The 14,659-nt window shown below is 43.8% G+C and overlaps 1 protein-coding gene across 2 annotated transcripts in view; it reads right to left on the bottom strand.

Annotated features, from left to right (window-relative positions):
* The window catches only part of CDC16 (cell division cycle 16), a 33,710-nt gene extending 22,678 nt beyond the window's left edge, over nt 1-11,032 (bottom strand). The window contains exons 1-2 of one of the 2 annotated variants that reach the window (XM_009557889.2): nt 10,938-11,032; nt 7,036-7,090 (exon numbers count right to left, since the gene is read on the bottom strand). In XM_009557889.2, the coding sequence (XP_009556184.2) occupies nt 7,036-7,090; nt 10,938-10,985 (103 nt within the window). In that variant the 5' untranslated portion in view covers nt 10,986-11,032. The remainder of the gene's footprint in view (nt 1-7,035; nt 7,091-10,937) is intronic. The other variant, XM_054084877.1, reaches the window with a different exon arrangement.
* Between the last annotated feature and the right edge of the window lie 3,627 nt (nt 11,033-14,659).

Genomic DNA, 14,659 nt, shown 5'->3' with positions numbered 1-14,659 from the left:
CTGTGAAGACAGAAGCAGAGGAATGCCTTCTGGACTGGGACCCCAGAGATGTCTGTGGACCCACGGTGGTAGCTATAATTCCCCTTTTCCTTCCCTTTCCTCCCTATCCTTTTCCTTTTTCCCTCTCTCTCTTTCTATCACAAGCCGCTTTACAGGCAAAATTAATAAAGCTCCAAAAGTTATTGAAATTTAACTCCCTTGACCTGTTGAATTATTGCTTTCCTTTCTTTTTGCACTGCGAGATCATAGCTGAAAAGAACCATCACGCGTCCGCTTATGAGTGGACCGTGACATAAATTGGCATCATGTTCAGGATCCTGATAGAGTCGGAGGGGTAAAAAGCCCTCCAAACTCAATTTTTAGAGGACTCTGTTCAGGTTAGGGCTATCAGAACTTAGAGTGCAAAAAATTTTTATTTTAGTGACACTTGAGAAAGGGTAAGATTGGCCTTCGGCAAGTATCTAACTTTCTCAAGTGGATTTGAGTTGTTTTTGCTGTTGTTGCTGAGATTGTTTTTGTTTCTGAGTCAGGATAGGAAAAATAATGACTGAAAAACAGGAGGATAGAGATTCTCAGTTGAGTGACGATAGAGATTTGTTTTTTGCATTCTTGGCTAAATATGGTGCTCAACCCTCTCCTATTGGGGAAGACTGGGCTCAAGGGAATTGGAAAGATTTGCAGAGTATAATGGACTGAATTTCGTTACTGCAGAATGAGGCTAAGGTTAAGTTTTTACTACCAGCCAAAAGCAGGGCAATAGTCTGCTCTGTCTTGGGTGCCAGCTTGGTCACAGCCATTAGAGGACGTTTTAGGCAGCACAGTGATGAAGAACAAATCATAGAATCCTTAGAAACCCTGGTGCATTGTCACAAGTAACAATTTCCAATTTGGAAAAGGAATTAAGAGCGCAAGGAAGAAGAAATCCATTCATTATGGCTTGCTCTTGAAGTAAATCGTGTTATCAGTACCACTAATTCACAGAACACTAGTTCACAGGATATAGTATCATTGGGATCTGAGGAAAAGGTTATCCGTCAAATTAACCCGATGTATCCACAAAAGGAATTGGAAGAGATGAGAAAACTTGATAAAAATCCCCCTCACTTAAGACCCTTAATCAAAACTGAATATTCTTATCTTAATGATGAAGGTACAGACCCCCACATAACCACCAAGGAAACACCCTATTCTGCCACTGAACTGGCAAAGTTGAAAAAGGAATACAGGCGTCATATCAAAGATTCTGAAACAGAATATGTGTCTTTAATTGGGGGTGACCAAATTCAACTGAGCAAAAAGGAGGCTGAGGGTCATTGGGGCTACGGAGTTTTTCTTAACAACAGGCGATCACTGGGCCCCATGGTCCTTAACTCAGCGTGCTGCTTACTGGGCTGGAGGGTTAAACCCTCTGGATAGGGGAGACCCCTCAGCAATGACAGGCATAGCCGACCAATTACTAGAAAGTGTACACAAAGCTGCTTGCCTACTAATGATATATGAGAGAAAATTAATTCCCGGATGTAAATCACCAATGATGTTGCCTGTTAACCCTCAAATTATGACTCCCTTCATAAGGGGGCTCCCCGAGTCACTTAAAGCCACGAGGATAAGTCTCCAGAGAACCATAGTGTCAATGGGTCCTGTGGAGAGGTTGGAGGGTTTTATGCACAGAGGTGATAATAGCAGAAATACAGGCAGTACCATTACAGACTCTTACGGAAATTCCTCCAACTTTTCAACACCAGCCCTGCTAGGTAACAGACCTTACCCTAGACCTAAAGTCTGGACATAGGCAGAGGTAGCACCAGAATTAATTGATTACAGTAGAAAATACTGTCTTGTGAAGCCTTTGGAAGAAAGATCAAGGGGCATCCGACATGTAGGAGTTAAAAAAGTACTCCTCGATCCCAGCAAAACTGCAGATGTTGCCAAAGAACAGTCACAACCTAAATTTGTTTCGGTCTGACTTCATTGGTGGCGTTTAGGGCTTAAAAAGGGAATTCCTAAGGATTTAATGGATGGTTTACCTTCACATAAATTGAGCAAACTGGTAACCCAGTGGCCTGTGCTAAAACCACATTCCTTTGCTTCTATGAAAGAAGGTGCACCCGCCACAGCTTCAGCCCTCCCTTTTGTTGACAGCACAGACAAGACATCAAAGCAAAGTTTTTCCCCAGAGCAGGGAAACTAGAATCTCCATTTCTAGTGGTGGGCGGGGAAATGGAGAATGGATTTATATTCGGCAGCTCTCTAAAACAGAAAAAAAGGAGATGTGTTAATCACAGCTATTTTGGGACCTAAGCGTGCACCAGTGACCTTTTTAATTGATACAGGTGCACAGATTTCTGCCCTGACTGAGGAGAATGCTAAGAGGTGTGGAGTTTCTCCCTTAAGACGAAATCTATCCGTGCTAAATGCTTTGGGATCAACAGAGATCATGAATGTTGCTCCGGTAAAATTAACCCTGCTGGGGGAAGAGAGCTCAATTACTATTGTAACGGTGATTGGTAATATTCCTTTTAACTTGTTAGGGATAGATGTCCTTAAGGGAAAACAGTAGAAGGATACAGAAGGACTACTCTGTTTTTTCAGGATACCCCAACTGCACATCAGATTTTTGCAAGAAGCTCCACCACTACCGTTTAGCAAGATCACTAATGTCAAGCAGTACCCCCTTCCTCTGGGAGCTAAGGATGGTATCAAACCCGTTATGCAGGAGATGAAAGAACAGGGAGTTGTGATAAATACTCATTCTCCTTTCAACTCCCCTGTATGGCCAGTGAAAAAGTCTAACAGAAAGTGGCAGCTTATAGTTGATTTTCAAAGGCTAAATGCCAATACCGACCCTTTGATTCCCACAGTCTCGAATTTAGCAGAACCGATAACATCTATTCAAGAAAAGGCTCATCCGATTATGGCAACAACAGACATCAAAGACATGTCTTTTATCATCTTATTTCTCAGGACAACAAGTTCTGGTGGAACTCCCTACTGTGGGAAGTGTAAATATGCATGGATACCCACCAATGCCCTGGGAAAGGAACATATGATTAATACCTGCTGGATTGTTCCATCATTTTAATTCCTTTTTGCCTGAAAAGGGCAAGTTTTTTATTTTTTGTTTTGCAGGAGAACCCCGTGGGACTTTAAGAATTTCTATAGAAGAAACATGAATAAAAATTGAAGACTTAAATCTGAAAACGGCCTACAAAATTTTGATTAGGTTGTTCATACTTTGCTGCATTATACCTCCTACCTGTAACATGAAAAAATTCAGGTGGGATGCAGAAAAGTGGAACCTGTTTTTAAATACGAAAAAGCCTCTTCTATTACAGTTTTTGGCAATATTTTAGATTTCAAAATGACATCCAAAATTCACCCCGGCATTTCGGAAGAAATATGTTCTACTGAGGACTGGAAATGTATTAGACAAGATACTTTTATCTTGTGTTGCCGACAGAAATTTACTGGCAACAATACTTCCGGGAACCACAGTGATATTAATGTAGAGGTTACCAAATCCTGTAAGAAAGTAAAAGGTGATTGCTGGTTCAATTTTACTATGGTTAATTCTTTCTCTGCAATGTGCAACTGGAAACCCGACCCAAAAACTCGACCAACATTATTAGGTTTAAATCAGAAATTCAAAATTAACGCCGTAACTAAACAAAACCTCGTTGCAATACTCACATACCAAGGCAGAGATATTTCCCTTGTTCTAAACAATAAAGAAACAGTTTCTCTTTTTGTCGTTACTCAAGGTGATCACATTTATATAAGATGCCAATTAATGACTGAATCCCTCGTTGAGCCAGCAAACAGCTATGGTATTGGACCGCATGGCCTTATTCTACCGTGAAGAACCCAAAATTTGGACTGTTGGTTAAATTTCACCGCAGTAAAATTTTCTGATAAGGTCATGTGTGGAAAAAATAACAACAGATATTGGGATGAATTAATAATAGAAGTTTTAATACCTACGATTCCTCTCAAGTTAACACTTCAACCAAGGATTTATGAGGTTGGACCATTTGTAATTGGAAACACCAGCCAACAATAAATGTTATTTAAATCAGAATGGTCTCTCAAAACGGTTAAATTGCTGATGCAAAATAATGTCTCGAAAATTTAACCTGCCTGTTCTCCCTTTTTATGCACCTCTTATGAGGGATGGACCACCTGGTTATGTAGATCTTCCCAGAGACAAATATCGAGAGACCTGACTGGTGTTTTGGGAACTGGATTGGGGGTTCTCAATAGCATTGATTCAGAGGTACTACTGAACAAATTGGCTGCTAAAACTTTGGATTTGGCAAAAATGCAATAGCCTTTACAATCTTCCCTTCTGGCTTTGGGAACGCATCAGTGGCTGCTGTCTAGACACACTCGGTGTGGCCCAAAGTATTATCTCTTTGGCTCTCAGTTGCACCCAGGCTCAATTGTGGGTGCAATCAGTAGCCGCGTCAATCATCACAGAAGGAGAAGAAGGCATTTTTCCTACACAAATCTGGCAAATAATTTGGGATAGGGCTAACAATTTTGAAAAGAACCTCTAATCTTGGTGGAAGTTGGTAAATTTTACCTACGATCTTGTTAATAGCACTATCACGGCTTATGTGTTAACCATTCGCAATGCTTCAGTATCTTTGATTTATCCTGTTTTTGCATTAGGCTTGAACCACAATGCGACTATACTCTATCCTTTTGATCATAGAGCATGAGCCCAAAAGGTGAATGATAAATGGCAAACGGTAGACCTGGAATCCTACATTGTGCGGGAACAACTAGGAGTTATCTGCGAAAGTAACACCATCACAACACAAGATTTTTGCTTACACACTGACCAAAAGGTTTGCCATTTTGAAGTTTGTCCTGAGGTTAACCCTGAAACTGTGATAATCTATATTGGCAAAGGTTGTGTATGCTTGAGAATTGTTTGTAATAATATCACAGTAGGAAATGTAATAGCTTATACCAAAAATCACACTAATTTTTGTGTTTGTAATTTTACTAAAATCACAGGATGTGACTTTTCTTACTTAGCTCCTTCCCACCAAATTTTGAAATCTAACCTCACATTGATTCATTAGTTAATGCCTGTATCTATTGGAATGAACATAACTCATACGAAGGAATTAGTATATCGTCAAGACTATATTCAAATATTAGAGGAGATCAAGAAAAATGGATAAAAAAACTCTGATAACAATTCACCATAGTGTGGACAAATTACAACAAATCATGAAAAGAGTGAAAAGGGATGGAGAACATAATTGGTGGGATACACTTTTTGTGTGGTTGCCTACAGGCAATCTACAGGCTTCCTGAACAAGCTGTGTCACCCTACTGTCGTTCTCCTGATCCTTTCCCTGACGAGTCTGCAATATTGTACCTTTTCAACTGGCGAATGATAAAGCAAACGAGACTTCTGTCATCTGTATTCAATACACACAAGTCCTTGAATGTCATATCCAGCACTGACATCCCAAAATCTGTCAATATTGAGTGGGTTGTATGGAAAATGTAAAAGGTCTTTCCTTCCTTTTTCCCTCCCTTCTCGTCTCTCTCCTCTCTCTCTCTGAGTGGTACCTCCATGTGGTCCTGAAGACAACTTATCATGACGACAGCTGACCCTGAAGATGACCCTGAAGACAAATGTTGAGCCACCGGGTGGTGTAAGGGTCGGTCAAGGACTAGTTCATCCAAAGTTCAAGTGATGATGACTACTAGCCTTCATCAGGGACTCCAAGTTGACCACTGCTGCCAGGAGGAGCGCATGTGCAAGGGGACGAGACCTGCCTCCAAAACCAACCACACCTCAGACACTCCTCTCTTGGCACGTGTGGCCTGCCAGGTGGAGATTGGCAAATCTCCACAGGACTGAGGTGGAGCAAAGGTGGGTTGCAAGGAGGAACCAGGTGTAGGGACTAGCATAAAAGACTTTGGAGCAGTTCCCTCTCTCTCTTTCTATCGCAAGCCACTTTACGGGCACAATTAATAAAGTTCCAAAAGTTATTGAAATTTAACTCCCTTGACCTGTTGAATTATTGCCTTGCTTTCTTTTTGCACTCCGAGATCATAGCTAAAAAGAACCATCACGTGTCTGCTTATGAGTGGACTGTGACACCCAGCGACAGGATACAGGGCAATGGGCACAGAAAGTTCCACATGAACATGAGTAAAAATTTTACTGTGAGGGTGACAAGCACTGGAATGGGCTGCCAAGGGACTCTGTGGAGTCTCCTTCTCTGGAGATATTCAAAACCCACCTGGGTGGGTTCCTGTGCAACCTGCTCTAGAAGGACTTGCTTAATCAGAGGGATTGGGCTAGATGATCTCCAGAGGTCCCTTCCAACCCCAACCATTCTGTGATTCTGCAGTACAAAGAATCTCATACTAGGTGTGTCATGAAGAGAAGACAACAATGACGCAGATCTGAAAAAAAGTAGCAGTTGCAGGTTACCCTGCCCTTGGACACAGGGCAGAAAAAAACCCTCTAGAATTATCTCTCTCAGAAAAGATCAGGGGGAATCTAATAATGAAAGTGAAAGCACTAGACTTCTGCAGCTTGGACTGCAGAAGCACAGCTCAGTACTATCTTACTTGATTGGTAACCAAAGCTTTTGTGAGACCAAGACCCTAGAATCATTTTAAGAAGTGTAAACGGACCACAGCTGTAGGCAGACTTAGGCTACAAGCACCAACTCACTCTGTAAACCTGCATTCTATTTGTCACCCAGAGCAACAATGAATCCTGTAGGAAACCCTCATCTCCCTCATAGCTCACTCTTTTTTTTTTGTCTCTTAAGGTAGACAAACCTCGAGGTCTGGCCAAATATTAATTTCAACGCAAAGTTCAAAAGGGAAGAAAGATTGGCCCCACGCTGTTTAGAAAAATGGCATTCCAAGTATCACAGAAAAGTACTTACACAAACTCAAAACATTTAGTCAAACAGCTTAAAAAAATAACAAAAGCAAACCAGAACACTATCAGAAAGAAGTTAACTAAGAACAATAGGAAAAGCAACTACTTACCATGCGACAGTGAAGCTACTTTATCTGCCCAAAACAGGGCACTTTGATACTGCTGCTGTAAAAGCATAACAGAAATAATTAGTATTTATTAGGGGTTAGTGTTTCTGGGTTATTTGGAGATATACTGTACATCATTCACATATAATATCTTATGCATATAGTCTCTAATGAACGGTGACTGACATTTGAGATCATTGTAAGTTCAAAAAATAGTTTAAAAGGGCCAGTACTATCACTTCTAATGGATATAAGAAAGTAATTTGAAGTGGGGTTGTTCATTTATTTTCAATAAGGTATGCACTACATGACAAGAGGTCATTAGTTGATTTGCTATCACTGAAAAAGCAGCAGCTACATTTTAAAAGAAAGAGAATACTAAATATAAAAAAGGATATATAAATCACATCAGGAAACTTTAGCAACATCATCTTGAATTAAGAAATTTTCGTTCTCCAGTCAACCGCACACAAACCATAATCCCTGTGTGAATTTCCCCCTATTCTTGGATACACAGTTCCACTGTTAAGTCTGCAGTTCAGGAAAAGTGGGTGAAATAGAGAAGAGGGGTGGCAATTAGAGATCCAATGGAAGCAGAGTTTGCAGGGATATCCTACTACCTAGGATAAGACTGACATCAGATTTGGGGTTCTCATAGAACTGACTGAGATTATTCAAAACTTCATAGAATTGGATGGGATTATTCTCCAAGAAGATCAGCAGGGGTTAGCGTGGCTCCTTTTTACCCTTCTCCATGCTCTAGGGCATAACATGCTTCCCAGGATCTGCTGGACATTTAATAGATATTCTGCCGTTGCAAGGACTTGCAGCACTGGAAAAGCCTTGATTGCTTCTGCTCTTCCCCGCAACACTGGAGTGGTGGAGTTAGTTTACAATCTTAGAGACTGTTTTACCCACTCAGGGTAGAGGTTTGGCAGATTTTTCCAGAACACGCACTGATGGTATTCTAGTCATCACAAAGCACTACACTTCAAGTCCTGGTCTCTTCTTTTGGGGGTTGGAACTAGATGATCTTTAAGGTCCCTTCCAACCCAAACTATTCTTCTATAACCAAGACTGCCCAGCAAATTCACCAAAAGAATAGTTTGGTTTTAATCTCAACACTCAGGAAGAAAAAATATAAAATAAAACAAGAAAAAAACCACCCCAAACAAACCAAAACCCCACATACGTAACGCTGCCTACAAGAAGTGAGGTTTATATAACTCTCTCAACAGAACAAAAAAAGGCATCATCCAGGCCTACAGGGCACTACTATATGACTTTTGTTGAGCAGTTCTACAGTACTATGAGCAGATTACATCACACAAAGAACACTCCCACACTCCTCCTGATGCCCCTTCTTCAGAACCGTGTCTAAACAGCTGTGTGGCAAAGCAGCCTGGTGAACCAGCTTAATTCAAATGAATACAGTCAAACAAACAAAAAAATCCACCAAATTAATTTATGTCCCCAATCAATCTTTGAGTCAGACTTGCTGGACGCACACACAAAAGTTTACGCTAAACAAAGGGATGGGTTTTTCTCAGTAGGGATGCCAGTACCAAGTCTTTGAAGCAGAAATAGAGCATTTTCATGCCATACTTAACCTAATTTATTAAAGCACTTTTCCTGTTGTGTTAGTGGTTTTTTGCTTGCCCTACAGCAACATAATTGCTCAACCCATCAACAAATGAAAACAAGCCCGCCCTTCTAACCTGCAGCGTTGCAGGTTAGCATGATGGGCTTCTATAACCACTAGGTAAGCATGGCCCAACTAGCATAGCCCATGAGGGAGGGATGCTGCTAGGACACCTCTGCTAGACAGCAGCCCTACTGCTCCCACAGTGGGCTTTTCTCCTCCAGTCAAGTCGCACAGGGAAGTGCGGGGCAGACTGGTTATAAGGAAAAAATTCTTTACATGAAGAATCATAGAATGGTTTGGGTTGGAAGGGACCTTAAAGATCAAGCAGTTTCACCCACTTTTGCCATGGGCAGGGACACCTTCCACTGCATCAGGCTGCTCAAAGCTTCATCAAACCTGGCCTTGAACACCTCCAGTGACTGGGCTTCCATGACTTCTCTGGGCAACCTGTTCCGGTCCCTCACCACCCTCACAGGAAAAAATTTCCTACTAATATCAAATTTGCATCTACCCTGTTTCAGCTTAAAAACATTACCCCTCACTCTATCCCTGCAATCCCTGATAAAGGGTCCCTACCCAGCTTTCCTGCAGGCCCCCTTTAAGAACTAGATGGCTGCTGCAAGGCGTCCCCAGAGCCTTCTCTTCTCCAGGCTTAATGAGTCCAACTCTCTCAGCCTGTCCTCATACTGGAGGTGCTCCAGCTCTCTGATCATCTTTGCGGCCCTCCTCTGGACTCACTCCAACAGATTCACACCCTTCCTGTCCTGAGGAGTCCAGAACTGAATGCAGCACCCCAGGTGAGGTCTCAGAAAAGCAGAGTAGACCCTTCCCAGAGTACTGTGTTCAGAAAGAGTGCTGAAGCATTGAAACAGGTTGCCCAGGGAAAAGGTGGAGTCACCATACCTGGAGGGTTTAAAAAAGCATGTAGATATGGTGCTTCAGGACATGGTTTAGTAGGCACAGTGGTGTTGTGTTGATGGTCAGACTGGATGATCTCAGAGATCTTTTCCAGCCTTAACGATTCTATGATTCTGTGAAACCACAAACCACCCCACCAAGCTATGAGGCAGCTACCCGACTCCCAGTGCAGACCGTGCTCCCGCCTGGCAAGGGGAAATGGAGCATTACTTGGTCGAGTCACTAGCCCTGGAGGTATTTAAAAGACAGGCAGATGAGGTGATCAGAGATCACAGAATTGTTTGGATTGAAAGGCACCTTAAAATCACCCATTTCTATGCCCACTGCCGTGTGTGGGGGCATCTCCCACCAGACCAGATTGTTCAAGGCTCCATCCAACCTGGTATTGAACACCTCCAGTGATGGGGCTTCTACAACCTCGCTGGGCAACCTGTGCCAGTGCTTCACCATCTGTATCACAAAGAATTTCTTCCTAATGTCTAGTAGAAATGTTCCTCTCTCCAATTTATAGCCATTCCCCCTCATCTTGTCACTCCATGCCCTTGTAAAAAGACCTTCCCCAGCTTTACCGCAGCCCCTTCAGGTACTGGAAGATCACTATAAGGTCTCCCAGAATCTTCTCTTCTCTAGGCTAAACAACTGCAACTCTCTCAACCTGTCTTCATAGCAGAGGTGCTTCAGCCTTGTGATATGGTTTCATAGCAGAAAGGTATGGTTGGACTTGATGACCTCAAAGGTCTTTTCCAACCAAATGATTCTATGATTTCAAAACTATACCCCCACTCTGTGTTCAGTTTTGGGCCACTCACTATAAGAAAAATATTGAGATGCTGGAGCGTGTCCAGAGAAAGGCAACCAAGCTGGTAAAGGGGCTGGAGAACAAGTGTTACGAGAAGCAGCAGAGGGAACTGGGGTTGTTTAGCCGAGAGAAGAGGAGGCTGAGGGGAGACCTTATCACTGCCTACAACTACCTGAAAGGAGTCTGTAGAGAAGTGGGTGTTGGTCTCGTCTCTCAAGTGACAGATGACAGGATTACAGGGAATGGCCTCAAGCTGCAGCAGGAAAGGTTTAGGTTGGATATCAGTAATTTTCTTCACTGAAAGGGTTCTCAGGCACTGGCAGAGGCTGCCTAGGGAGGTGGTTGAGTCCCCATGCCCGGGAGGGATTTAACAGCTGGGCAGATGAGGTCCCCAGGGATGCGGTTCAGTAGTGGCCACGCACGCTTGGACTCGATGATCTCAAAGGTCTTTTCCGACCAAATAATCCTACGATTCCTTCCCCGGCCTCCCTCCCCACAGCATCGTACTCCCGAGGACCGCCCCGGTGCTCCCGGCCGCCCCACCTGGTCGATGTAGTGCCGCACCCGCCGCCGCAGCCCTTCCAGGTTCATCCCGGCCTCGTTCGGCCCGGCCGCCCCCGCCCTCCTGCCCGCCTCCCGGCACGCCCTTCCTTCCCGTCCCCGCGGAAACCGCGCCCCCAGCGCAGCGTTCCGGGGGTGCTGAAGCCGGGGGGAGGAATGAGAGAGCACACCACCTTGGCAAATCATAGAACTATAGAATCACCAGGTTGGAAAAGAGCTCTTGGATCATCGAGTCCAAACATTTCTATCTGCCGCTAAACCATGTCCCTGAGCACCTCACCCACCCGTCTTTTAAACACGTCCGGGGATGATGACTCAACCACCTCCCCGGGCAGCCTCTGCCAGCGCCCCATGGCTCTTTCTGTGAAAAATTTCTTCCTGAACCTCCCCTGGCACAGCTTGCAGACATTCCCCCTTGTCCTGTCCCCTGTCACTTGGGAGAAGAGGCCAGCTCCCTCCTCTCTACAACCTCCTTTCAGGTAGTTGTGGAGAGCAATAAGGTCTCCCCTCAGCCTCCTCTTCTCCAGGCTAAACAACCCCAGCTCTCTCAGCCGCTCCTCATAAGACTTGTTCTCCAGCCCCCTCACCAGCTTCGTTGCTCTTCTCTGGACACCCTCCAGAGCCTCAAAATCCTTCCTGTGGTGAGGGGCCCAGAACTGAACACAGTACTCAAGGTGCAGTCTCACCAGTGCCGAGTACAGAGGGAAAATAACCTCCCTGGACCTGCTGGTCACGCTGTTTCTGATACAAGCCAAGATGCCATTGGCCTTCTTGGCCAACTGGGCACACTGTTGGCTCATGTTCAGCTGTTAATCAACACCCCCAGGTCCTTCTCCTCCAGGCAGCTTTCAAGCTACTCTTCCCCCAGTCTATAGCACTGCATAGGGTTGTTGTGCCCCAACTCTCTAAGACCTGTTTTGGAGCTTTAGGAAGAGAGCATCTTTCATCAGGGCTGGGCAACATGAGGGAGTGATCCCCATTGATCCTGTGCAGCGAGGTAAGAGCTGGTGACAGGGTAATAGTGGAGCCCACAACTTGCTCCTAAGTGGCTTGTTTCCCGATTAAACGAGCTATAATAGGAACACCACTAATGCTGAGTGGCTTCTATTCAGTGTGAGATATCAGGGCAGAAATGGCAGGAACTCAGAGAGAATAAGATTGATTTAAAAATATTTGAATGGTTTGGGTTGAAGGAGACCTCCAAAGATCATGTATTTCAATCCCCTTGCAATGAGCAGCAACATCTTCAACTTCATCAGGTATTTCCAAGCCCCATCGAACCTGGGCTTGAATGTTTCCAGGGATGAGGTGTCTACCACCCTTTCCAGGCAACCTGTTCTGGTGTTTTGCCACCCTCATCTTAAAAAAATGCCTTCCTTCTATCTAGTCTGAATCTACTCCCTTTTAGTTTAAATATCTCAGTAGAGGATCAAGTCTGAATCATTATGAAATGCAGAACAAAAAAAAATGAAATAAAATAGAAATAATTAGAAGTTGGTGCTAAACTTCAAGATAAAAGTCTTGGCTGGGGAAGAAAAAAAAGATGCACAGGAAGTGTGGGGGTTGGAAGAGAAGAAAATGCTCTTGTTGGGGATGGGTAACAGTTAAGAGCAGCCATAGTCACAGGGAGCTGAAGTGAAGCACAGAGAGGACTTGTGACCTGCAGGATCTTGGAGAGGCCCAGGGAGCACCCTATGAAGGTGAGAAAACAGGCACGGAAGTGCACATAGAGTACCTTACTACTTTGTTAGAATCTGTTTAGGTCTTACATTGTCGAGGCAGAGTACATTATCTCAGGTTGCTCTGTAACATCTGTGTATTATGTGCTGCTTTCTTGTCTTCTCCTGAAAAGCTAGGTCACCTGAGCGAGCTATTTCTAGGGCTAGAGCTCTGAGAAATTGTTCCTTGAGCTATGCTGGGAGTCTATGCCACTGCTACTCCAGTGGCTATGCTCAGGTGGGCTCCAGTCCCTTTTCTGCAATGGGAAGCTGCTCTGATACCACCGCTCAGGAAGTAGCCGATTGTTTAAAGACAGCATCCTTATAGATAGATTCCAAAGTTTTGCTCTTTCACAGGGAGTGATGTAGGCACGTGAGCAGAGAGGTAGGGCTGATACAAGGTGGTGTGAACAGCAAGATCTTTGTGAACTGGCAGTTGAGGCTTAAAAGTTATTTTAAATAGTTTCAAATAATACATAAATTTCTCTTTCAAATTCAAAGCTAGTAATGAGCAAAACTACTCTAATGCTTAAGTGATGTTGGTATGCCTACTGTTTTGCTAATAATACTTGTAAGAGTTGTGGGGGTATGGAGAGCCAGTTAAAACAAACCACTTTACAAGTTTGCACTCTAGTATCTTAAATCTTGAGAGGAAGGGGGAGGCTGAACAGTCATATTAAAACTTTCTCACACTGTGTGGAAGTTTCTATTTTTTTATCTGCATTGAGAACCTTCTTTCTTTTGTTCTAAAAATACCAATGTGCATCGAAGCACATAGCTTCCTGCTACTGCTTTTAAATCTCTGTTCCTGAGTCAGTTTGATGCTTGTGCATGTAAACCTGATCCAGTTAAAGAGGGTATATTCACTTTAAGTTTGTACTTAATGGAACATTCTTTTGAAACTGGATAAGAATCCTTGTTTTTAGCTTGAGTATTGTAACTGAAGTAAGGCCTCCAAAATAGAGGTGTGTGTTGAAGTGGGAGAGGTTCCCCGAAATGCCCTGGAAACAGATGTTGATCTTTCGAGGAAGGTTGCAGAGACAGTCCCTAACTCAGCTGTTTTGTCCAGATAAGTAGAAAATGAGAGTGCCGCCCGCCCCCACCCTTTCCCAGCCTGGAGTATAACTACCACAGACCTGCTAGGGTGCAATCCTTCGCAATCCTCACATCACAAATGGCAGAATATCTGAGTTGCTCTCATGCTGGGACTCCTCTCTCCTTTCGACAACATGGCTAAGCTTTGGGGTAGGGAGATGGAAAAGGGTCTTATTTTGATTTTAAATGGGTCTAAATGAAGTGAATCCAGAAATGGACTGTTTGGGTACACCTCTGACATGGACAGAGTTGGAGAAGGATGGGAAGTGAAGCAGTTGGATTTTTCATGTCTCCCAACAGCATTCTTCAATTATCTTGCAGAATGCTGTCCTTTTCTAGAAATAGTGTCATCTTTTCTACTTCTAGGCTCAGTAGTATGAAATTACTTTCTCTAATCACCTCAATTAATTTCTCCACAAAGAATCATAGAATTGTTTGGGTTGGAAGGGACCTTAAAGATCATCCAGTTCCAAACTCCCTGCCACGGGCAAGGACACCTTGCACTAGAACAGGCTGCCCAGAGCCCCATCCAATCTGGCCTTGAACACCTTCAGGGATGGGGCATTCATGACTTCTCTGGGCAACCTGTTCCAGTGCCTTAACACCCTCACAATAAAATAAATCGCTCTAGTATCTAATCTAAACCTCCCCTCTTTCAGCTTAAAACCGTTACCCCTCATCCTATCCCTCCACTCTCTGATCTTCACTGCAGGCCTCCTTTAAGAACTGGAAGGCTGATGATATAAGGTCTCCCTGGAGCTTTCTCTTCTCTGGGCTGAACAAGCCCAACTCTCTTAGCCTGTCCTCATGTGGGACTTGCTCCAGCCCTCTGATCATCTTTGTGGCCCTCCTCTGGTCTCACTCAAACAGATCCATGCCCTTCCTGTACCC

This window comes from Cuculus canorus, chromosome 1 (assembly GCF_017976375.1).
Source record: "Cuculus canorus isolate bCucCan1 chromosome 1, bCucCan1.pri, whole genome shotgun sequence".
Lineage (NCBI taxonomy): Eukaryota > Metazoa > Chordata > Aves > Cuculiformes > Cuculidae > Cuculus > Cuculus canorus.
The sequence above is the reverse complement of the archived record's forward strand: the minus strand, read 5'-3'. Positions and strand labels throughout refer to the sequence as shown.